The sequence below is a fragment of the Anarhichas minor genome, unplaced genomic scaffold (genome assembly GCF_050575085.1).
Source record: "Anarhichas minor isolate MPS153535 unplaced genomic scaffold, ASM5057508v1 ptg000016l, whole genome shotgun sequence".
Lineage (NCBI taxonomy): Eukaryota > Metazoa > Chordata > Actinopteri > Perciformes > Anarhichadidae > Anarhichas > Anarhichas minor.
Window position 1 is genome coordinate 3174941 of NW_027466462.1, and position 25060 is coordinate 3200000.

Here is a 25060-nt window from a genome sequence, read left to right on the forward strand (position 1 = left end):
AACAAGAAGATAACAAGCAGCCACGGACACCACCACTCTTTTAGCCAGCAGTGAACAATGGCTGCATATTCTACACGGAGCTGACCAAGCTGTGAATCAATCAGAGTGGCGTGTATCAAATGCATTTGGCCCGTGATCAATTTCCTGCAAATGCCAAAAAACTGCCAAACAAACCAAACTGACCTGAAATTCAGTTTTATCTTTCATTTCTTTAGCGTTTACCATAAATTTCGGGGTTGATAGTATTTCAGCTTATCCCAGCATGCATTGGGAGGACAGTAAGAAAGGGTTAGGCTGTCAAAAAGCATTTTTTAAAACATCAGCTTTTTAATCAAAATAGTTTTCTGGGTCTCCTGAGTTTTGTTCCTGAGAAAAAAAGAACAAAGTGAGAGCTCTTCCTCTACCGCTTCCTCCCGATTCCGCTTTTTCTCAGAGACTGACTCACACACACACTGAGAAACACACACATTTTCCCCAGCTGATGTCACCGGTGCTATCCGGACAACAAGATCCAAACCCCCCCCCCCCACTCCCACCCTCAACGCCATCCTTTTAAAAAGTGACAGTGAGCCAACAGGAGCTGTGCTGCTGGGTGTTGATCCCTCAAATGATGTTTAATCGTCCATCACTTTCTCTCGTCTGTCCTTGACTCTACAAAAGAAAAGTTGCCCTTTAGTACAATTTAAATGGATACAAGTAGGAAAAACAGGACTGTACTCATTTAGAAATAGAGTTTGAGATCTTCCATGTGACTGTTTCATACGCTACAGTAGAAAATATGCAGTCTGCAGCCCAAAAGATGAGCAAAATGTTTCTTTATTTCCTTCAAAACATCTGCGATAAGAGCAGTACTTTCTTTACTCTTAAAGTCCTAACTTGCGTGGGTGTTCACTGTAGTAGCTTCAGTTCAAGCAAGATTTCGGAAGCCATGAAGTCAGTGGTCCACAACTGAAAACAGATACTGTTTGCTGGAAATATCTTGATTTTTAATATCTTTTTATATTCCCATTTCTTTTTCCATTTTATCTACAAAGGTCTTCAAAAATGCTCAGACGTGGGTGTGAAGTGCACAGCTGCTTTAGCTCAATGCGAGTCTTTAAAGTGAAACCTAAACCCCGGACGTTCGCCCGGTGTTAGAGACCAAAGAGGCCTCAACCGCACACGATGCCACTGAGAGAAACGCTCCTGCTTGCATAGAGCTAATGACTTCTAATGGTTTCACAGGCATCAGGCGTGTGTGTGTGTGTGTGTGCGTGTGTTTCCCTCCATTTGCGAGTAGACTATAAACCACTGAGGTTAAAAGATCCAACAGATAATATGAATCCAATAAAAGAAGTATATTTTAGAGTAAAGAATGACGGAAGTGTTTTTGAACTCTTATGATATTCTTTCATCTTGATATCCGTGCGTGCTTTTGAATTGACTCACTCTCAGCATTATTTTTGGGGTTTGGGAAAGTTCCATAAATTTTTGCGGTGCATCTCATGACTGTGTCTCATTCCACATCCGCAAAGAGTTGTGACTTTGTAGTCGGTCATGATGAGGCAGATCTTCAAACTTCTGGACATGAATTAGACTTTTGTTGTGAGGTCCGTGACCCTGAGAGAGGGATGAATTCTCCCTTAAACACGAATCTCCTAAAGCACATCCTCAAGCATACACACATGCTACCCTTTTTGACTATTTTTGATTTCGTTATACGGCATTGCCTCGATTTACAACGCAGACATTTAGCAAACAGTAGCAGACTATCTGCATTTTTAGACGAACTTCACGACCCTTTTCTCAAATGATATGAGAGTACAGAAGATGGTCTATGAAAGAGTTGTTTATAAGGTTATAAGGTCAGTTTGTTTGCAACACATTATCACATTATGATCATGTCTGTGGCTGCCTCTTATTAAGCTTTTAATGTACTTTGTCACAATGTTGATTCAGTGTAGTCAGTTCAGGTTTAAGATCTGGGACTCATTCATACATCTATCAACAGGGGGACGGATTTTAACTGTTGATAGCACCACCGCTGCACTCAAAAAAAAAAAGAAAAAAGAAAAAAAAGAATAAATATAAATAAAAATAAAATAAAATAAAAAATAAAATAAAATAAAATAAAATAAAATAAAATAAAATAAAATAAAATAAAATAAAATAAAATAAAATAAAATAAAATAAAATAATATAAAAAATACTCATAGAACTGGAGTTACATCTGGGTAACTTCTATATCTCATTCATTGTAACTGCATTTGAAATCCACCAGTTTTTAATGCGCATTTTCAATTTGCGCATTAAAAACTAAAATTTTCACCTCGCGGTTGCATAACACCAGAAATTCAAAGATAGTTACAACGTTTAATTCTTCCATGGCTGAGGTGGAGAAGTTGGTGTATCAATGGGAACAGACTTAGTGAATAAATTAGCGAAGCATGTGACTTAAACGTCACTCAAACTTCCTGTTTAACCGAAGAGACAAAAAAAGTGTGAGAAGACAAAAACACCAGCGTAGTGAAGGAATCCGATTACAGATTGTGAATGTTGCTGATCACAACGATCACTGCCGCTGCTAAAACAATCTAAATTTCCTCCACCTGTGACCGGCTAAATGAATTGGAGCCCTCTCACCGGCAGGCTTCCCCGAAACAATAGGCACATTGTTGTTAATATATGCAAATAAGCACACAGCCATTTGCTCTCTGGATTCACATCGACACAGACACAAGCATCCATACCTACGTAAAGAAATCTAAACTGGATTATGTTTCTTCCTTTATGGCTGTATCGTACAGCGATACACAGTTTTCAGTGTTTATAATCTTTAAAAAATAAAATAAATGTGTTCATGCCAACATTTGGCAAAAGCCAAATCACCAAAATGAAAATGAAGTGGAAAACAATCTATTTTTCTCACTTCACACGTCTCTCAGTGGGTGGTGTATGAGTCAGTTGATGATCTTTGGCTGCCTGGGAGGCCTTATGTTGAGTAGCATGCTGGGATTTATGGAAATGCTCTCAAGATTACAGACAGAGAGGAGATCACAAACTTTGTCTTGTCACCGAGAACAATGACTGAACACAGTCAGCGTCTCTAAAAGATCGTTTCTGCCGTCTTGCTCCTGCGGCAGTGTCACTGCTAACATCGGTGCATTTGTTCGGGCTCGCTTTGGTAACAAAAAGCTTTCATGTGGAGAGTGAACTGTAGGAAGTGGAAGTGGAAAAATGGCAGCTCACAGTGAGGAAAACACTGCCGTGAGGAAAAAACCATCTCTCACTGAACTGTCTTTAACCCCTTAAACCTCAGTGATGACATGCTGGTCAGTACAAACCCATCTTTGTCCAAACCCACAGATTCAAATTTGAATGAAATGATTCAAAAGGCGTCTAGAATGCTTTCATTTGATGGTGAGATGTAGCAATGAAGTTATGGTGTTCGAATATTTCTCTAAGCAGCATTCAGCTTCAAGGAAGAGTTGGAGCAAAGTGATACAGAATATATATGAGTATGCTATTATCAGACAATTTATTATTATTATATTCTATGTTTTTATTCTTATCAATAAATCCCTCGAAAAGATTTATACATCAACAATGAAGTATATTGTCTGTGTGCATCCAAAACCTTAAGTATGTTAAACCCTTTGTGCCATTGATCTTCAGTGAGCTTCAAATGTGTATTAATCCGCAGAAGAAAATAGTCCCGCAAAAAACGAACTATTTACCAGTGTTTGAGTAACATATGATCAAAAAAACTACATTGCCCAGCTGTTGTAGAAAATGACTGAGACTTTCTACAAATTGAAACTATATTTGAGATATTATTTATCTCATCAGCAGGAATCAATGCGTTTAATATCGAGATATATCAAAACCATGTTTTGAAACCTGTTGCACGTATTGGATGCGTCGGATGTGATTTTTGCACATAAATACAGAGAACATGCGTATGTGTGTGTGTGTGTGTTTCCTGGGGAATGTGGAAGTGGTTGTCCTGACTGACAAACAGGATCCAGATCGAACACAAAGCCAAGCTCTCTCTCCCCCCCTCTCCCTCTCCCTCTCTCTCCCTCCCTCTCTCTCACACATACATGCATGACGTGTTTGGGTTAAACCACATTTCAATAGAAAAGCACATGCACTGTGTATTTGTGTGAATCTGCACTACATGATCCTGTGTGTGTGTTTTCCCTCACAGAAGACTAAAATAGTGAAATTCTTGTTTTTCTCATCACAAGGCTGTTTTTTTTGTTTTTAGGAGACGAGACGAAAGACCCACAGAAAGGAAGTTCTCCCGAACAAAACAACGCTGAGGATTCAGCTGGAGAGAAAGGGAGGAGGGAGGGAGGAGGGAGGGAAGAGAAATGGATGGAGAAAGAGAGAGAAGACAGGAGGAACGACAGAAAAGAGACACACAGACAGAGACTGTTGTGTCACCGTGTGTGAATGTGCTCATTGAAAGGGATGAGTCAGTGGAAAGAGAAACAATGAAAATGCAGAGTCACTGCGCTCCTTTCATTCAAATCTCTTATTCTGCTGCTCTTACTTCCTCTACGGCTGGTGTTCTCTCTCCTGGTGATTAAAGGCTTCACTCACATTTCAGCTCAATGTTTCCCTATTTTGGATTTGTTGGTGTTTGTCGATCAGTGTGAAAAAGTTTCAAGGAGTACTAATAATTAACCTTGAGGTATTCATCACATGTTTGGTAGGTTTGTAAGGAAACATTGGTACAGTTGAGTATCGCGATACTCTGATTTTTGACACTGTATTGATTATCAAAAACGATCAACTTTCAACTATTAGTTTAAATGCAAAGATTTGCACAATTCCCCCATAATGCACCGCAGCGTTATGTTGACACAGGCCATACAGCTTTTGGCCACGTTTCTTGTGAGCAGATGAAGACATATGCGTTTGCGCGTTTTGAATCCTCGCTTTATGTCAGAACTTATTGTGCAAAGAGCGTTTCAATAATCCATTCAGGGCATCAACTCTTTTTAGAAGAAAAACACCTCCAGCGATTTCTCAAAATGGTTTCAACATTCCACACCACCAGTGTAGAGTTTCGTCTTCCTCTCTCCTCGTCTTCCTTCCAGCAGGTGTCTTCTGTCATCTATCATTCTGCCATCTCACCTGCCTGCAGTCATCACTCACTGCCTGTCTGCGCTTCACCTCATACCCTCCCTTATAGACATGTTTCTGCCTTTACGCACTCCAACTCGGAAAGGCGCTCACCCGTATTTCCCTAATCTAGTCTTTGCTCGCCATCTTCCCCGTTGTCACCCCCTCCCCCTCTCTTTCGCTTCCCCCCCTCTCCCTCCTCCCTCCTCGCCCTTCCGACGCGATGACACCGACTCTGCGGCGGAAATTAAACGCCGAGGCCTAATCACCGGCAGCACTGAGTGCAGGCCAGCAGCTGAGGGCATCAGACCCCATTATGAACACGGAGACGGTGGAGCTCAGAGCGGCGATGACAAACCGCACAAAGCCGCCTGTTGATGACAGAGAGACAAACCCTGCCCTCCCTTGTTAAACCATGACACCGTTTAATGCTTTCTGCTGCGCTCGCTTCTGTGATTAAATGACAGAAACTGCCACTCCTACTATGAACAATCATGGTGATTATTAGGCCCTTTTTGAATTGTTGCAATTACCAGACAACAGTGTGAACGTGTTGCTTTGAGCTCAGGGGCTTCACACGTAGCTGTTTCATCAATTAATGATGATTTGTGTTTATTCCTCTTGGTTCTGTTGGTAGATTCTTTCCATAGTTTGGTCATAGAATCACATAAAGTAAGTCTTGAGAGGATTTCGAGATAATCATCGTGCCTTTGATATCTCCTCGGGGTGACTCGAGTCACTCGGAGCTTTGTTAGGCCTCCTCCTGAAACACTCCTCCAGCCTCGTCTAGATGTGTCACACGGTCGTGGCTCTAATCGCGTCCCGGTGACGTTGTCTGGTGCTGTGATGAGTAATGACTGAACCAAAGGGTTTTTATTTCCGTACCGTGTCAGGAAAGGGGCTCATCACACATGACATGTGACACATTTTATTAACACGACAATAAGGACCGGTTTTGAGTTTCTCTTTCATCGTCACTCTTATTTTTTACCCAAGATGCTCGATATTATGTCAAATACGTGAAAAGAGGGCCAAAGAATCTACAAAGACGAACTGATTTAGTTGGAGAAGTCACATTTGATGAAGTCTCCCGCTGTCCACATTCACATCTCAACACTTTCTCCCGGAGTCCTTTCCGTATTATTGATTTGTGCTTCAGCTTCCACCGCTTCAGCTGCATGAGGCCAAGTCTGGGTTAGACATCCGCTCAATGATAACTGGTCTAAATTACCAGCAGTTCCTAAATTATACCATCCCCACAAGGCCTGTTGGCCCGGGCACAATTACAATCTGCAATCACGGCCTGAAAGGGTTGTCGCATTAGGTGTTGCTCAGAAACCTGCAGAGGTATTGATTGCAGCTCATTAATCACAACACAATTTGTAGCTGCGCGTGTGTGTGTGTGTGTGTGTGTGCATTCAAAGAATGATGCACGTGAAGGTAAAAACAGTCAAATTCAAAAGGTGCTTTTTAAAAACATGTTCATTCTCTAACGTGTCCCGTATACCGATTAGTGATCTGAGGCTCGAGGATGATGAAGTCCAAACACAGAGGAAAGACGTCATACAAGTAGTGCTCACAGTCAGTGGTGGAGGAAGTATTCAGATAACTTACTCAATGTTACTGTGAGGGACACAGACACCACGCTGCTGGAGGTCCAGGCCGTGTTGTTGGGCTCACTAGGGAGAAGAGAGGAATGGGAGAACCAGAACCAGGACTGAGAGGAGCAGACTATCAAACCCTGCAGCAGTAAAATGAGAGGTTTTGTAAAGGGAGTCTGGTGCTCGGAAACACTACCACTTTCGTCCACAGGGCCCGCCAGAATCAACACGGAATGAAGGTTCCTTGTAGTAGCTTTAACATATTAAAAGTAAAAGCACTTCATGCAGGGAAATGTACTTTGTGACTGTTATACTATTGTATAAATATATTAATAATTCTCATGCATTAATGTAAAAGCAGGATTTTACTGTTGTAGCGGGTTGAGGTAGTGGAGCTATTTTATATGCAGACAGAATATTGATAATTCTGCGAATCTGGCATTATAGCCAAGAATCACTTGTCTATTTATTATTTATTCAGACAATATTAACTCATGGCCACAGAATGTCTAATTTACACATGCCATAAAAGACTCTGTCCCTCTGAATGAACGACCATCTGCTTCAGACTCTGGATTTGACTTGATTGACATTTGCATTTTCCCCTCACCGTCTCTCTCTACATCCCTTCACACACACACACACACATAACACGCACACTTACTACAGCGCGTATACCCGTCCTACACACGCCAACTGTTCGGTCTGAAGCTTGATCAGTCAGTCTGTCAGGTTTTTCGGTTCCTAAGCAACATCTCATCCTCCAGTTATCAGACTTTCAGTCTTTTCATATTGACATTTCTTGACAGAGACTAAAAATTCTCACAGTATTGGCAAGAAGAGTCAGACATTACCTCCAGGCACAGATGTCCTCTATTCATAAATTGAGCTGTGAAGGCCCCTGTTAGGTGTGCACTTTCTTTGCATTATAGGATCACATTTTATTCACTGACCAGCCAAATATTCCCAGTGGATACAAACGTCGTCCCGTGTGTGCCGACGTGGGTGATGTGCGACTGGGGGGATTCACTCTGCGCAGCCCGAAGGAGTTGGAGATGTAGGAGCAGTATCGTGCTAAAACCACCACGTCAACAAAAAACAATACAAGGCGACTGCAAACATGATGCATTGCAGCCCCATATCTCAGGAATGATGTCAGTTTCTTTCTTCTTTTGGGTATTTTTCATCTTTTAGAAAAAATGGGCAAAGCCTTCCTTAAAAGTGAAAAAAAATGAAATAAGTGGATAAAAATGAAATGAATAGGGGATACAAATTTATCCCCAGTTATTACATTATATGAAGCATTGCAAGAGCAGCATCTACAGTCGGCTTTATGATATTTACCTTTGTAAAGATGGAAACAAGTGTCAGAAAAGGTAATCATACCATATATAATAATAGTTATTTGCAACTTATACACAACATTGTATATAGAAATATTTAAGGAAACATAAATGCATTTGAAAACATGTCTGCCATTTCTTGACAAAGGCAAATTCAGTCGTGGACAGTGAGTGAGCTATTGAATCTTTCATGAAAATCAAACTGCAGTGCCCTTTCATTCACAGCCGAGTGCCGTCCTGGAAGACATGTGGAGTCTGACAGCTGCTCAGAGTGTCTCACCTGAGAGACCGGGACTTCTGAACTGTAAAGAATGTGGCTCACTCACAGCCGCTGCACACGCCCCCCATTCTCCTGGAGATGTCAACGCCTCAACTGCTAATGATATAAAATTGCATGTCAAAGATTTTTTTGCACATACATATATATATATACATATATATATACATACATCCTTTCTGTGCTTTGTGCATGCAAGTGTGTGTGTGTGTGTGTGTGTGTGTGTGTGTGTGTGTGTGTGTGTGTGTGTGTGTGTGTGTGTGTGTGTGAGCGTGTGAGCAGTCTTTTCTGCCCTCTCTGGTTGCTTGGACACCAGCATTGAGAGGCTGGCCAATGTTTCACAGTGCCAACCCACCACTTTACCAAGAGAGAGAGATATGTGTGTGTGTGTGTGTGTGTGTGTGTGTGTGTGTGTGTGTGTTTGAGAGTCTCTTTTACATATATTTACATCTACATCTATTTCTACTGTGCATCTATGTGTTTTTTTTTTTTTTACCAGTGTTGCTTTTACGTGCATCTTACTCTGTTCATTCCTTTTACAAACATTTGGGCATGTTGGTGTGTGTCGGCGTCGGAGCAGGAGAGAGTGCTGGTTGTGTGTGGAGACGCTTAGCAACATCTCTGCCAGCATACGGACCGTGGGTGTGGGACAGAGAGGGAGCGGACACCAGGGCCAGACCGGTCCTGGTGGGAGGTGGCGATGTGTGTGTGTGTGTGTGTGTGTGGGGTTGTGACTTGGGTCTGATCTGGCATCTGAGTCAGATTACATAAACTATGAGTCAAACTAATCTTTTATTAAAACATCTGCTGGGTCTGCTGCAGTATGTTTATGGGATTCAGAAGAGGAACATGAACACGATGTTTTCTGGTTTTAAAGGCTGCATTACAGTAAAGTTATATCATCTTCTTAACTTACCAGACTGTTCTGGCTGTTCTATTATTTGCCTTTACCCACTTAGTTATTGTATCCAAGTTACGGGTGATTATTTATCTCATTGTGTAACTATTTTGTAAAAGCATCAAAAGTCAACCCTACAAAATCGACGCAAAATTGGCACTTTGGCTGCTGTCCGTTGTGCTGATCCAAGGATGGGAGCTGCATGAGCGTGCTCTTAATTTTAAAGATGAAGGCCCATGAAAAAAAATCCATTGTGCTGTCTTTCAAAATAACATCCAACGAAGTTGAATGGAGCGAGTTGATTTGAAATGTTGCCAGCAGCCTGTCCTGCAGGCCAATCTTCTCTTTCACCCACGCTGTCAAAATCACTGCATTCACAATTCTGACTTTACCGCGTTCAGCGGTTCCTCGAGCCAATCCATCCCTGGGTGTCATTCTGTTAATGTCATTCAGACCCACCATTGCTCAACGCACCCACGTCACCACGCACCACAACCTTCAGGATGTCCAGGAAGATTCAGCCCAGAGTTTCCATCCTCCACCTTCGTCTCAGCTCAGGGTGGTCCCGTCTCATTTTCACTTATTTAATTTCTTTCTCCATCTTCAGACTGTTCTTCCTAAACCAAACTAACAAAATAATAATTGGAACCGATAGATGGACTTCATTCTCTTCGCTTCACCGCTTCAATATATTTGCTGTACCGTGTGTTTCACATCTGACGAAGCGAGCTGTGTTAGTCAACGCTCCAGTCGCCGTGGAAACAGCACACACACACACACACACACACACACACACACACACACACACACACACACACAGAGTTTAACGACCTCGGCACAAACTGTACAGATGCTCGTATCATTACTCATCTTGTGTGAGTCGATTTGAAAAGAGAGTGAAGGAGGGATGAGGGGGAGAAGACTTGTAATGATGCAACAAATTAAATTAGTGCAACTGCCAGCGGAGGGTGCTATTTACCTCAGAGGTGCAACAGTTGGGGGTGGGGGGACACTGTCACAATCATGCATCTACACATACAGATATGCATACTGGCTCTGAGTCACACATGTGTGAACATTTAAGGGAAAATGTCAGTAAAAGTCTTGTTGTAAACCTTTTCCCCCTTGATGAGATGATAGGAGCTGAATACAGTAAAGGTTGTGCTTCTATGTCTGTGGTAACTCTGTCAACATGTACTCATGATGAGTCTTTGGAAAATATTTGATGAGTTGTAACCAAATTACGTGTAATTTGGTTACAGTCATTATTATGTTTCGCGTTTCCTTTCTGAGGGTGTGAACAATGTTTGACTGAGTTTGTATTGTCTGACCCATCAGTTTATCAGTTCAATGCTTCCAATGTTGAATGTTTCATCCTTGCTGTTTCTTTATTTTTGTTGGAAAAATAAACTTGAAATGTTTAAAAAAAACAACACAAGCATAAAGTAAGTATATTTCCTACGAAAACATGGATGTGTGGGCTAAACTTCTTTTACTTAACAGACAGTGAGAGTCTAACAAAAGATGTTCTTCTCTTGCCTGTTTATTAGAGTTTGACTCATTAGGTAATTAAGGCCAGAACATTTCCACCTCTACTGCTCAGATTTTGACAATTTTATTTGGTCCCCAAACTTCTTGGAAGTTTAATGTCTAGATTGCCCCTTTAATGTGATTAAGTAGAACCATTATTGTTATAGAACAAATACAACCTTTACCTTTAATCTAAGATATTCAAAAACATCAACAACTACTTATTGTGAATCGCAGAACTTTAAGAAACAGACAATTTTTATTTTTTTATTTCTCACACTATCATAATACTGGAGACCCCCAGCAAGTGCCCACCCCCACACCCCCACACCCCCTCTGGCATCTAAACAGACACACTGACCCGCCATGCTGGCAGGAGGAGAGCGCTGATCATATTACATATTGTTATTAATAGTCTCCCTCTCCCCTTTCTCATTGTAAATGAATAGCTGACAAGATCTCACACTGCGCCTTACATCCATCTTTCTCTCTTCCAAAATATGCTCCACGTGCACGAGTGTACAGAAATATGAGAGTGACATCGGTGCGTCAGCCGTTCCACAAGACACATAATGTATCACCTCTTTTTTCAATTAAACTCAGAAAACTCTTGACGGTTTACTGACGAGAGACCAGAAATGAATGCATCCAAACAACAATAACCTCATGACAGCATTGCTCATGACATTTCTTGGGTTTCTTGGTGCCTCTGATTTAAGTTTAAACTACATTTATGATCAGGTTGGTACAAAGTGTAATTAGACTACAGCTAACTCGAGGTAAAGTTGCAATTTTGACACCAGAGAAAGGTTATCATTTCCCGTATTTTTGCTCCAGTTTTTCCACAATAAATATGCTTTCAAACCCTGTTTCCAATCTGTGCTTCTATCAAGTTACAGCCAAAGTCAAAAATGTTCAAATATTTACACTGGATGAGAGTGCAGTGGTTGCAGCTGTTGTAATCTTACAAAAAAACAACATAATACTCTATAATCTGACTGTTAACTATCCATAATTATGGCAAAGACTTTGGTAAAACTGGTCAACACCGTCTCATGTGTTAAACAGTAGTCCAGCAACTTGAAAAAGAAGATGACATTTAAATAGCAACACCAATCAGTTATTAAAGCCATTCAATTCCAGTGCGACTTCAACAACACACACGCCCTGCTTGGATTAGCCGTAGATGCACCAACAAGTGTGTGCATGACTCTATGTCTCCATTCGTCTCCGTCCATCTGCGCCTACGAAGCAACAGGCCTCTGACCCTCTGCATGGACGCCATCTTTTCCACAACGTTGTCCCACACGAGGCCTTATTTTTAGCGAGAGTCCGGCTCCTCTGCAAAACTTAATATGGGAATGGCATCTTGGATCTCCTATTTCCCCAAGCTCTCATCGTACGTCCATCTATACCTTCAGTCCTCCAAGACACTGAGCTGGTATCTGTGGCTCTCCAAACACCCAACACAACCACTGTCCCTTTTCATAGCCACGGCTTTAAACAGGTGGCCGTATGACCTAAGCATGGCCCCTCCCATCTTACTACCCCTGCTATTTTTCGGACCACTGCTCAGGAGCCCCCCCCATCCCACTCGCGTCTTACTTTTTTCGCAGCCCGTCTGGCTTGTTCACGGCTCTTGGGCGAGTGGGATCTCGACCTACTCACATACTGATTTGCGTCCCCCAAAAAGGGCCCCTCCCCCATTTTTTGGCAAGTGGCATCAGCAAAACCACGTGTAGCTCTTTTTTTAAGGGGGGAGTATCACCGTCGGACCTGCTCTTCTCTAGCCGGTGGGGAAAGGAAGCGGACTGTGTTCCTAACTCTTCCTGCTTAACACCAACTTGCGTATTTTTTCCCCTTCTACTTAAGGCTCTGAGAAGAGGCGTTGTGACCACCAGGTAGCCATGAAGTGGGGCTGGGTGTTTTTGGGGGTCTTCCTATCCTTGGGGACCCTGACCTGGGGGGAGATTGGCTTGGAGATCCCCAAGTACGATGGCAAAGACCGCATCCATGACCTCAACGCCAAGAACTACAAGTCCGTCATGAAGAAGTACGACGTGATGGTGATCTACTACCACAAAAACGTGGACGGGAACCGCAGTGCCATGAAGCAGTTTCAGATAGAGGAGCTGGCTTTGGAGGTGGGTCTCCGCCAAAGCATGACAGTGGATGGATTGGTGGGCCCATGTGGGGCAAGGGTCACAGTGGGAAGCTGGGAAAGAAGGGAAGGGTTTCACATGGAGAATTTGGCTCCAGTTTGAGATTCCTGGATGCAGTCATGGCTTTTGCACTTAGAGTTTCAGATAAGTGGGTTTACGGATCTTGACAGGTAAGGAAGAAGGCAACGCGGAACAGGTGGAAAATATGGGGCGAGGACAAGTTGGGGTTTCGTGGACCCTTTAGGTGTGGCAGCCTGCCAAGTATGACTGGATAGATGCGGACCTAAAGGAGGCAGGTTGAAAATGTGGGAACAGGAGACAGGCTGGAGGGAAGCACTGACTACGAGAATGATTCCAACCATTATTTCAACTCTCTGTAACAGAAAATCCCACAATGTGGCCATTAAACACTTAGCTCTAAACACTTTTGCCTTTAGATGTGATCACAGGACACTTTGTACAACCTCGTTTGTTTCAAGCCTTCCCCGGCCTTCATCATGCTAGTCAGGTTAGCCTATAGCTCATATAGCTACTGTAGAGTCTGTATGGTGACTGCCAATAAAATGACAGACCTCAAAAAGCCTCACACATCACTTATATCTCCTTTTTGTCTGTTTGGTAATTGTGCAAGTTATTCACTTTCATGGCATTCATGAAGCGTTTCACGGCAGGTTCAGACCAAGTCAGTCATTGCTAACCAAATAATCTAAGATACCATAGATGGATGTATTCCTGTGATTGGATACTACATTAGTACAATACCTCCTCTAAATCCATATTCAAATGAAAGTTAAATTTATCTATATTGAGCAAAATTCCAGGACAAACTTGAATATGTTGTACTTCCTATGTCTTGTATTGGAGATTATGTTTGCAGATATGGTGCATCATACAGCTCAGTTAAAAAGCCTTTCGTTCTTCAACTGCCATTGCTGAGGTGCTTATGAGCTCTGAACTTACTCCAGTACTGCTGCTAATCAGCGGGCAGTAGAAAAAGACAATGCATGCTCTGGGAACCCTTATTGGATAAATAAATCTAATAAACTCTTTACTTGCCGGCCCTGCAGTCGATGCACCTGGGCCCCACTGTGAGCCACTGTATTCACCACAGTAATCCTCTGCCTGTCAGAGCAGCAGTGTCTTCTTACAGAGGCGCAGTGTACCTTACACTGGCCTGCATAAGTCACCTCTGTAAATAGCCCGGGACAGCTATGCATGCTTAGCAAGAGGCTAAAAGCCCTCCTGGGACAGACAGAAAGTTTAGGGCCATATCTCACCTCAACTACTGCTCCCACTGCTCCATCAGTTCTCTCAGGCAACACACACTGTTCTGTTTGGTATTACGCAACCCCTCTGGGTGCAGGCTTGAATCCTAAACCATCATTCACACACCCAAGTCATTGCCGGATCAATGTCCTATCGGTGCTGCCAAGTTGTGCTTCTTGGCTTGAGAAATAGATGCTTACTGGAGTGGGTCCCTGCCCTGGACTGTCACTCTATTACTGACTTCCTGCCAGTTGTGACCACACAGCCAATCAGGAAAGAGCACTAGAGATGCTCAGGGCGGGATGCTTAAAATAGCTGGTCATTACCACCTATGAATGAGGAAGCATTAATGATTAAAGGGAATCAAATCGTATCTGCCTGCACCACACTGTACAATTACACTATTCATAAAAAGCCATACTTTCAGTTGACTGTATCTTACGTTTTGCTGGATCAATGCATGTTTTCAGTTTGTGACTCTACTTTCGTGCCGGAGCAGACAATTTGAAGATGTGCTTCCTGGAGCTGTTTCATTGGGTTTTTACTCACACTGTTAGGCACACAGGAAAGTAAATGGCCTGTCTCCATCCTCCAATCCACAGCTCCCTCTTTGATAGAAACAGAGTAAATTAGATTCAGCAAATTAGTCTATGTACAGTATCTTGCAGGCGCTGCCACAAGTAGATTGTTTTTCTCCACGCATTGGTCAGCTTGAATATAAGTATTATATAGTAGAGCTATCACAAGATCGTCATGTTTTACAAATGCTTATGTTGACAGAGAAGGTTACAGTGCAGACACGACAGTAATCTCTGCATTTTCCACTCAAATAGGTCGTGTGGTGGAGAGAATTATCCTGTCACTGCCAAAATATGTGCAACATGTCACCTTTAACCTCAACTGGTATCTTAGTCTGTGAACAATAATCCAGTCTGTCCTCACAGCTGTGATATGCTATGGAAGGCTGAGCTTTTAAATCCACTGAAGGGTCCCAGCAGTATGAACAGCACCGTGACTGGAACAGAAGAAAAAGCCTGAATTCATTGATCACTACATTGCCACCAGACACCCCGTAGTACAAAGAGATGAGCGAAAGGTAAAGACTGCTCGAGGGCTGTTTCTTCTCCTTTTTACCCCTCAGGTAGCATAACATTAGGTTATTAGCTGAGAAAGGTGACACAGGTGCACACAAGGCAAGTCAACACGCAGTCTCATAACGTGCAGCGAATCGTCCTCCTGCTTTGTCTTTTCTAATCTGCCTCCATCTACTGAGAGAGCTGGGAAAAGGTCAGACTGTCGCTGTGGTAACCGCTCTGCAAACTGACTGTCGGAGCTCTGCTCCTTTTCACCGGCACGAAACATTTCATGCTTTCATCTTAAACAATAGTGGATGGAATTGATGGAGGGAGAGAAAGAGGGGGGGGGGGGGGGGGAAATAACGTACTGTGTGCACAAAGCACAGTAACAGCACATATAAATGCATATAGATAAAATAAGATGTAGATAAATAAAAAAGAAAAGAAAACGCACTTCAGTTATTAGTTGTGCATCCTAAATTCTTTTGCTTGCAGGTTATGTTTTTGAGAAAATAATTTGTTTTCGTGTGGTTGTAATTAAGCTTCATAAAACAATCGCTATCATGAATGTAAATATGGGATTACAAAGCAAAGCTCCTGTCAGTATGTTCTGTGGCTCTTCTGCTACCCCAGTGGAAGCATTGAGAGCAGTAAAACATAGAAGTAATGGAGTGGCCTTAAAATATGTACGTAAATTTAGGTTTAGGCAGCAAAACTACTTAGTTACGTTTAGGACGAATGTCACAAACGTAACTCTGACCGTTGCAATTTCACCAAGATGTGTTTAATTTGTGTGTCCACCGAAAAAGGATCCAAATTGACTTTTCATTGGCATTGTTTCCGTGGTGCAGACATGTCATTTTACACATTTTTACAAGATTCTTGTTTTTAAATGAGTCAGCTGTCCGTTCTCTGTCTTGTAACTTGTCTATTTCCCGGGCTAAATAACTAAGAGGGGTGGGATATAAAGATAAATTGGTTCATGTTGTTAGTAACCGGGCTATTGAAAGCTCTGTCAAGCTCTTTGCAATTCTCCGTTCACAGAAAGTGTAAATCAGGGTCAGAATGAACTCATATGTCCTGTATACAACGCCGACCCAATGCACAGACAGAGAACACAAGCATTGGCTCTGATTTTAAGCGAAGACATAGACACTCCACATCCAGAATGCATAAGTAGGATCGGATCTCATTACCACAAGTAGTCTTGGACAAGACTGTGTCAACAGGCCAAGTCCCCATGGCCTCTTTACCTCATAAACATTACATTAGGTAGATCGCTTCAAGCCACTTTGTTTCCTCCAGGACAAGCTGTACTTTACTCTTTGTACAACAGCGGTTTAATCTTTCCTCATTCAAGTAGCACAGCTGTCAAAACTTAACGTTTCCCTCCTTTAAGTGACGCTGCCGTCAAGTTGTGTGAGAGCAACGTCGCATCTTGCTGGATCTCCTCGCAACCTTTCCGACCTTCCTCTTAGTGCATCTGGACCGCCCCGATTAACCGTGTGAAAGAGGCGCCAAATTAGGGAACTAATTTGTCCGATGTGATGCCATTAAATGTGACAGGAGTCATGTTCAGATGTGTCCTTGGTTTTTTGCATGTCAAAAAGCCACCTGTTGAGGATTAATAATAGAAGTGGTTGCCTATTGATTTCGACGGTCTCAGCTGCTGTTGGAACTATATATTTTGCTGCCTGATGCACTGTCACAATAAGGATCACTGTTAAATGCTTCATTCGATAGTGCTAAGCTATCCCAAACTATGTTTTTTCACCTATCTCTACCTAAAAATATATACGTCTCATTAATCACAGGCATGTTTACCGAATCCATGACGTCAGGCATGACGTCACCATCTTCTCTCCCTTTCTGTGGTACATGAACTACTATTTTCTTTGATTGAATCACAGCGGAAGCAAGCCCCTCTCTGCAGATGAATAGTGTCGTGAATGTTCACGAGCAGCCACTACAGACGGCATTTGCAATCTGGTTTGGTGAAAAAAAACACTAGATGGCTTCATCAACGCTAGCGCTCCATCGAGCAGCTGTCGCCTGCACCTGAAGTGTGGCTGCGATAGCGAGTATTGAGTGGCTCATATCCACCAACTCATGAAAGAAATCCTGCTCTACAGTTCTGTAGTGGCCACAGAGGGTGAACTCATATACGTCATATAAAGGCATCAGAATTACACTGAGACTGTTTCATGACCGGTTGAAAGCTCCTCATGGTAACTTTGAATCAAATGTCCACAAAGAGCGTCTCCGCTTCCAAAAGGTTCTCCGCATTTCATCAAAATTAGCTGAGGTGGGAGCTTTGCAGCTCAGTGAGCAACCTGTCAGCAGCTCCCAACAACAGGCCAAAATAGTTCCCGTCGTGCAAAGGCATGAGAGGCCGCATGCTGTTTCTGTCATCCTAAATTTACCCCTGCCACGTCCCCGCCGCTCCCAACCCAACGGTTGACTCACCGTCTTCATGTTCAAGTGTTACAAACACATACTGTGTTTGCACCATGCGACATGCGGTGCGCATACAGTACTGTCGTGCTGCACATCATTTATAAATGACCCTCAACATAACGTGCATATCATTTTTTTGCTTCTCCCACTAAATGCTCCTTTTTTCTGCTTCTCCCCCTCCTCCGTTATTCGTATCAGCGAATGTCTTCTCATCACTTATTCACAGGAGAAAAATGTCAAGGAAATGTAGGAGGTGAAGGTGCATCATGAAAAATGTAAATGTGATTACGACGTCGAAACCCTGACTTTCATCTTCATGCCGCAAAGAGACGGGCCTGAATAAAGACAGCACTGAGAGTGCAGCGCGTAAGTGCTTTACATCGCAGAGTGTAAGTGAACATCTCTGCTTCTTGCTACTTTATCACCACATTCATAAGATATATTTATAGAGCTGCAAATGATTGTCACAGCACTTGTATTAACATGTCTTACAGAAGAGTTATTAATAATTTTAATTAAGGATTGCTCCATTTCGTAACCCATAATACAAAGCAGACTCCTCATAGTAGGAGTAGCACGGGGTCACATGTCCCAGTAAGCCTCGTCAGTGGGACACTGAGCGGCATGCACGACACCAGGAAACTGAATCAGCTAAATGGAATTCAGCCATAGTTCAACTTATTATTTGACAGTGTTGTTCTGTGTGAAATAGGCCTATTTATGTATTTCAGTGGGATTGTGCATGCCTAATAACTGACGTGATTTACTGCGACACTCAATGGTATTAGCTGCAGATGCACATTTCCTACTATGGCGAGTAAATCATTTTAATTTCAGCAGTAAAGATCACTTTTCTACAGTATCGTCACCCATCAAATCAAAATAACTTGAGTCAAATAAACGCACCTGCTCGTTCTTTGAAAAGTTTGTTGCATGCAACACCTGCTGGCTTCTACGTGACTCATAAACCCGACTCTAATAGCTGAGATTGTTGTGCGAGATGTTTGTAATATGGCTTGTTGCTGTCTGAGTGAGTCATACACAGATGGTCCCAGACACACGTGTCCTCACAGTGTGTTGTGGTGAATCAGCTTGTGTGCCTGTGAGATTTCCAACAGCTTTCCGTACGTTTCATCACATCTCCCACCAGACCGAGTTGGAAAAGGGAAAATAGACAACGCCACGTTAAAAGAATCAGACGACAAGATTTTCTTCTAGATTTAAAGTCTCCAGAAATGTGCAAGAGCATTATTTCTGTGCACAATTCTGGATCGCCAGCTTTAAAGACAGTGCAGCTACACTAGCTGATACAACGTTGTTGTATCTGAATCTTTCATGACCACCCTGGCGCAGTGTTATGTAACAGCACGGTGTGGAGTCCTGATGTGCAGCAGCCATTATTAATTTACCATCTGGCTGGGGGGGGAAGCATGTAGGCTGAACTTCTAATTTTTGCACAGATGCCAGGACGTTTGCTCATACAGGAAGATGGGGAATCGTGCTGCTTTGAAAACCTATTAATGCTCCTTGATTTACAGATTCAGCAATTTTTTGGGTGGTAGCATGTTTTAATAGGATGAAAGTGTGATTTTGCTGCACTATTACCCACTAGTTTGTGTACTGGCACACATACCTTTACTATTAAACATATACCGATGCATACTGTAGGGTTTTGACTTTTTAACTGCTCTTCCCACCATGCAACCATTTGTTTATGTTATTCTTGTAGAGAGAGTGAAGAGAGACTGCTGGATGGAAGCATGTATACAGCTCATCACCAGGACTATGAATACATTCAACGTCGACATTTTTGCACTCGGTCAGAGCAAGTGATATGGTATAATATGTGGTATAATAGCGAGTGTAACGTGCGTGGAAGTCCACTAAGGGCCGGTTGGAGGGGTCAATCGAACACAGGACCTGCACCCAGGAGACAACTTTACGCTTGTTACGTAACGTTGTTACGCTTGTTTCGTAATGTAACGTAAGAAAGTCAGCTGAGGTTTACGGTTTATTTACGGTAGTTACGCTGTTAATGGTCATTGCGTTACACTATACTTATTTCAGTTGGAATTTGTTACGTTTTACAGTCTTGTCGGGAGAATGTGTAACTTTTTACGCTTGTGTCAGGTGGTATTTGAAACAGAGCGTCATGGCACTAATTCAATGAGTCCAACCAGTGCAGCAGTTTGACCACAGTAAACAATCTGCAGGCTAACCTGCATCGAGTAGTGTTGAGTAAGCACGTGGACGGCTATATAACAAGAAACGTGACCCCCTCTACTGCACTGCGATCCCTCCACCCTCTCCTAGCTCACCATCCGGTGCTACAGCCAAGTGCAGCGGGGACCCAGAGCACGTTTTTGACAACTCACCATGGCACTCTGCCCTCAACTTGTGTCCCCCGACAAGTTGACACTGACTGGGCACTGAGAGATGGAGCCAAGCGTTTACACACTGGTGACCTCTCACTTGGCTCCGTGCGCCCAGACTTCTGCACGGAGGTTTGGGATGATGGCGAGGGAACAGATGAGGAAGGGTGTCAGGGCAAAATATCCAGATGGGACAGATAGGAGGTGACGGTGAGAGGCAATGATGCCAGAAAGCAGAAACGAGAGATGTTTGAGGGAGGACGAGGACGAAACTAGAAGGAGATGACGGCTGAGAAGCGTTAACTCGCGTGTCAAGTGTCTCCTTCCATTCATCAGCCCAGTCTGCCTCCCCCTCCTTCCCTTTCCACACCCATTCCTATATGTAACAGATCTTCATTTCTGCTCCACAACATGCTTTCTTACACGCCCTTATATAGCTGTAGGACTCCCTGCTTCGCTTCCACCCCACTGCAGCACCCAGAACTTCACCTCTTTTATAAATCCCCCAGTGTTAAGAATATGGCCATGCCATGCGGCAACAGGGAGGGGAATAGTTTTGGACGAACATGTTATGTAGAGTCTTTGGCATTGTCTTGTCTATGCTCTTCTTTAAAGTTCTTCTGCAATAATACAGTGTATCTGCTACAGCAGAGTTTACTACTGCTTCTCCATCCATTGATTGCAGAAAGTGTTCAGAATGGTTGTGTTTCTCTGTAACTTCTGCTGCCTAATATGTCCTCTTTAAAAAGGACCAGTGTGTAGGATTTACGGGGCAGATATGGAATTTGATATTCATACCTATGTTGTCATTAGTTTTATGTGTTCAGGAGAATAGCGCGGTTGAAGTCAACTTGACTGACGTGACGAACGGTCAATGTTCGCTTTTGGTTTCACCCGAGACACGCACAGCGGTTTTGAAAGTCCTGTGTTCGTTTGACTAATTCACCAGAGGAACTGTGCGTCAGTGTGAGATGCAGAGGAGCACTGATCAAGCTGCAGTATTTGAGGCATCGGGAGTGAGAACAGGTCAAAACAGCAGAACTTCAGGAGTTCAGCTGCTGGCTGCTGGCTGTAGCTTCACCCCGCACTGACAGATGTGACTCTTGGCATTAAGGTGTATTTCCCAAAATACTGAACTCAGCAGATTAAACTGAAACTATCAGCACAGCTAAGCAAAACAGGAACTAGGAAACATGTTCATTTTACCCTTGGAAGTAAAAAGAAGCCTTCCCCTGAATGGAACCTTTCCCATCAGCTGTTACATGGCGATTATCTTGCTTTAGGGTTTCAAAGTAATGAGGCCAATCCTCCTAACCAGATTAGAGAAGAATTGGCGCTGAGTCCAATCATGAGCTAATGTGTCTCAACTGTGGAGCCCAAAATAATGGATGGCATTATAGATTGCCTGTGAAGAGCAACATAGCACATACCATTCACACTAGCTATTTGTTGTGGGTGCTTTGAGGCACTTGCCCGCATATGAATGTTATCTATTTGGCAATGCTGCTTTGCAAGGCGCTACATAACGCTTATGACCCACTTCATTCAGAGTGTAACCTCGCATATAATGGGGCGGTCATCTTTTCATGCTAAAGCGATAAAATGGAGAGCAAACTAGCATTGAAAGTGGAAAACGGCAATGTGGATTTGTATAAAGCTGTGAGAAATACAGTGCTGTTTATTGCTTATGTCTGTATATTTACAGTATGTATGTATGTGCACGTATGCGGCGGCTTTACTTTCGCAAAGTGTGCGCTCCTCTCCTTTCCACCACACCTGTTGCAGCGCCTCTTCCCTCTTCGACATAGTTGGTTCAAGTTCTGCCCCTCTTGTTCTTCTGGAAACCCCGCTGTCTGTGCTCCTCTCACGCCAGCTACGAGGGCTGTCAATTGTTGGCTTCGGTTTCACTCCGTTTTAGAAAGTGCAAGGCAGCAATCTAAAGCTTTTGCTTTTAAGGCCTTGAAATTAAGATGAAATGCCAAAGGGGTTGCTCGTGTAAATGAAACTGAAAGTGTGCTTTCAATGGAGTTCTGAGACTAGGAAAGGTCCATCATGGACAGATGAGACGCTGAGATCAGTCAGAGATAGAATCAGTTGTCATGTGATACTAAATACAACTTCCTCTTCATCCCCTTCTCTCTCTCTCTGTCTGTCTGTCTGTGTCTCTCTGTCCAGCTCGCAGCCCAAGTTCTGGGCGACTTCGAAGAAGAGGACATTGGGTTCGGCCTGGTGGACGAAAAGAAGGACTCTAATGTTGCCAAGAAGCTTGGTAAACTTTAATGCCAATCACTGACAGGGAATTGGTGGTGAAAATGTGGCCTGATTGTCATAATTGACAAAACAAAAGCTGGATGGACTGAAAATCCAATAATAAGTGTAAAGTCTGTTAATAGTAAATGTTAACATTGGACATTCTTTCTAAATATGGGATTCAATCTGTATTAAAGTGAATACAGACTATATATGAAACAAGTCTGCCCTCAAGTGTTGACGAATGATGTCACAGCTTCTTTGTAACGGCAGCTGTAAACCCAAACCAATGAGCCTTATGTGCATGAATAACCTGTTATATAAATATGTGACAAACTGAAATGTGCTTCTATGTTTGTAGACTTCTTTTTTTTTAAAGAAGAGTCCATTTTGACACAAACCAGCAATAGAAAGCTCTGTGATAAATCAATCTTCACCTGCACCAATGAAAATATGGAAGTTCCTTCAGCAAGTGTAAACTAATTCTAACTGCTTATACCGTTACTATCAGAATACGTGTTATAATCTTCCCGGTATGATGGCGTAATGCCTGTTTCTCTGCAGGTCTGGATGAGGTGGAGAGCATCTACATATTTGCCGACGATGAGATCATCGAGTACGATGGAGAGCTGGCGGCCGACACCCTGGTGGAGTTCCTCTACGATGTAAGTCATGTCTGGTCAGGTGCAAAGCACTGTGGGTAAATGAAGACCACGTTTTTTTTGTCATAACTGTTGCACCCCGATGTAAGGACTGATTAAAAAATGTCTGGTGTCAGGTGGTCGAGGACCCCGTGGAGATCATCGACAACGAGCGCGAGCTGAAGGGTTTCCACAACATGGACGAGGTCATCAAGCTGGTTGGCTATTTCAGGAGCGAGAGATCTCCTCGTAGGTGGAAGTTTATGATCCGACGACTGAGCTTCAAACTGATGAAACTTAGAAGAAACTGCTGATATGAGCTCAATATGATGTTCTCCCTGATTTTCCCCATCCAGACTTCATTGAGTACGACGACGCCGCCGAGGAGTTCCACCCCTTCGTCAAATTCTTCGCCACGTTTGACCCCAAGGTTTGAATTGTTTATTTGAGTATTTGCGTGGATTAGAATTTGAGTTTGTCTCTGCACTGCGCTAGCAAATGCAATTTTTAAGATTTTTAAACGTTGTTGTGTTTCCTGCCCGTCATCTCTCTTAACGTTATTTCAGATCGCCAAGACGCTGAAGCTGAAGTTGAATGAAGTGGACTTCTACGAGCCCTTCATGGAGCATCCCGTCTGCATTCCAGGAAAGCCCTACCTCGAGTCTGAGCTCATTGAGTACATCGAACAGCATGACAGGTGAGACCCTGCGTGTTACTATGTACATGTATTGAGGTACTTGTACTTTAGTAGTATTTCCAGTTTATGCTACCTTCTACTTGAACTCCATTACAGTTTGGAGGCAATCAAAATGAGCTCCATCTTTACCAGTTACAACATTAAAGTGATGAGCACATGAATACGTCAACAATTATAATCCAGTAATACAACATTCTGAAATGGGACGTTCTGTATCATGACTACTTTTACATTATGTATGTTTTGATAACAATGCTTTTGTACTTTTACTTAAAGTGGCTACTATTCAAACCTGAGTATTTCCAAGTTGTATGGCGGACTATTGCCATTTTAAATAAGCGTTTGAATACAGGACTTTTGCCAGTATTGCTAGTTCTACGAAGTACTTATTCTATCACTGCATAATTTACACAATAACTTCTGATAATCATATGACATTTTTGAGCTTTTTATGGGAGCTTTCATATGGGAAAACAGTAATGTCATTTCTTCAAACAAGTGTTTTTTCCACAGTATAAATCAATGGATATAACTATTTTCGACGTTTTTTTGTTGAATGTTTCAGGCCTACACTGAGGAAGCTTGAGCCCCACAGCATGTATGAGATCTGGGTAAGAGATCTGAAACTGTTATTCAAAAACTCATCTGTTGAACAATGTTCCTTCTCTTCTCCAATACAACTTATATGTCCTATCAGTCAATCTGGAGTGGAAGTATAGAGCATCCCCGTCTCATCCTTCTTTTTGTGTTCACAGGAGGATGACATTGATGGAGAGCACATTGTTGCCTTTGCCGAGGAAGATGACACAGGTAAAAGTCTTCCCCAGTGCCTCTTTATATAGCATTGAGAATATCCACATAGGGATTCGATCAGCTGGACGATCAAATATCTATAGCCAAATACTGTAGGGTACCGGGCTCACAAACCGTACCTGACATTTGAACTGTTCTTTAGACGGTTTTGAGTTCCTGGAAATCCTGAAGGAGGTGGCACGCGAGAACACCGACAACCCCAACCTCAGCATCATCTGGATCGACCCCGACAACTTCCCCCTGGTGTGGATCTCTCACTCACTGATCATTTTGTTGTCTTATATTTTTTTTTGCACCTGCTTTTTAAAGACATTTTTTCATTCAAAATCCGTTGATGTCATTCATAAGGATTAGGATGTATAAGCCTATAACCATCTGTCTGTATCTCTCTCTCAGCTGGTGCCGTACTGGGAGAAGACCTTCGGCATCGAACTCTCTTCTCCTCACATTGGTGTGGTTGATGTTGAGGATGTAAGCAACCTCTCTCAGCCTTTGCCAAAACCTGAAATAAAAAAAACTGATTTCAAGTTGTCTGAAGTGTAAAAAGAAAAACACTTCAGCTACC

The 25060-nt window shown here is 42.8% G+C and overlaps 1 protein-coding gene across 1 annotated transcript in view; it reads left to right on the plus strand.

Moving 5' to 3' along the window:
* Positions 1-12668: 12668 nt before the first annotated feature.
* Positions 12669-25060, plus strand: part of casq1b (calsequestrin 1b) — a 13423-nt gene continuing 1031 nt past the window's right edge. The window contains exons 1-10 of the mRNA XM_076092237.1: positions 12669-12905; positions 22270-22363; positions 22909-23009; positions 23123-23234; positions 23342-23415; positions 23552-23682; positions 24248-24293; positions 24438-24492; positions 24638-24738; positions 24892-24966. Coding sequence (XP_075948352.1) covers positions 12669-12905; positions 22270-22363; positions 22909-23009; positions 23123-23234; positions 23342-23415; positions 23552-23682; positions 24248-24293; positions 24438-24492; positions 24638-24738; positions 24892-24966 — 1026 coding nt within the window. The remainder of the gene's footprint in view (positions 12906-22269; positions 22364-22908; positions 23010-23122; positions 23235-23341; positions 23416-23551; positions 23683-24247; positions 24294-24437; positions 24493-24637; positions 24739-24891; positions 24967-25060) is intronic.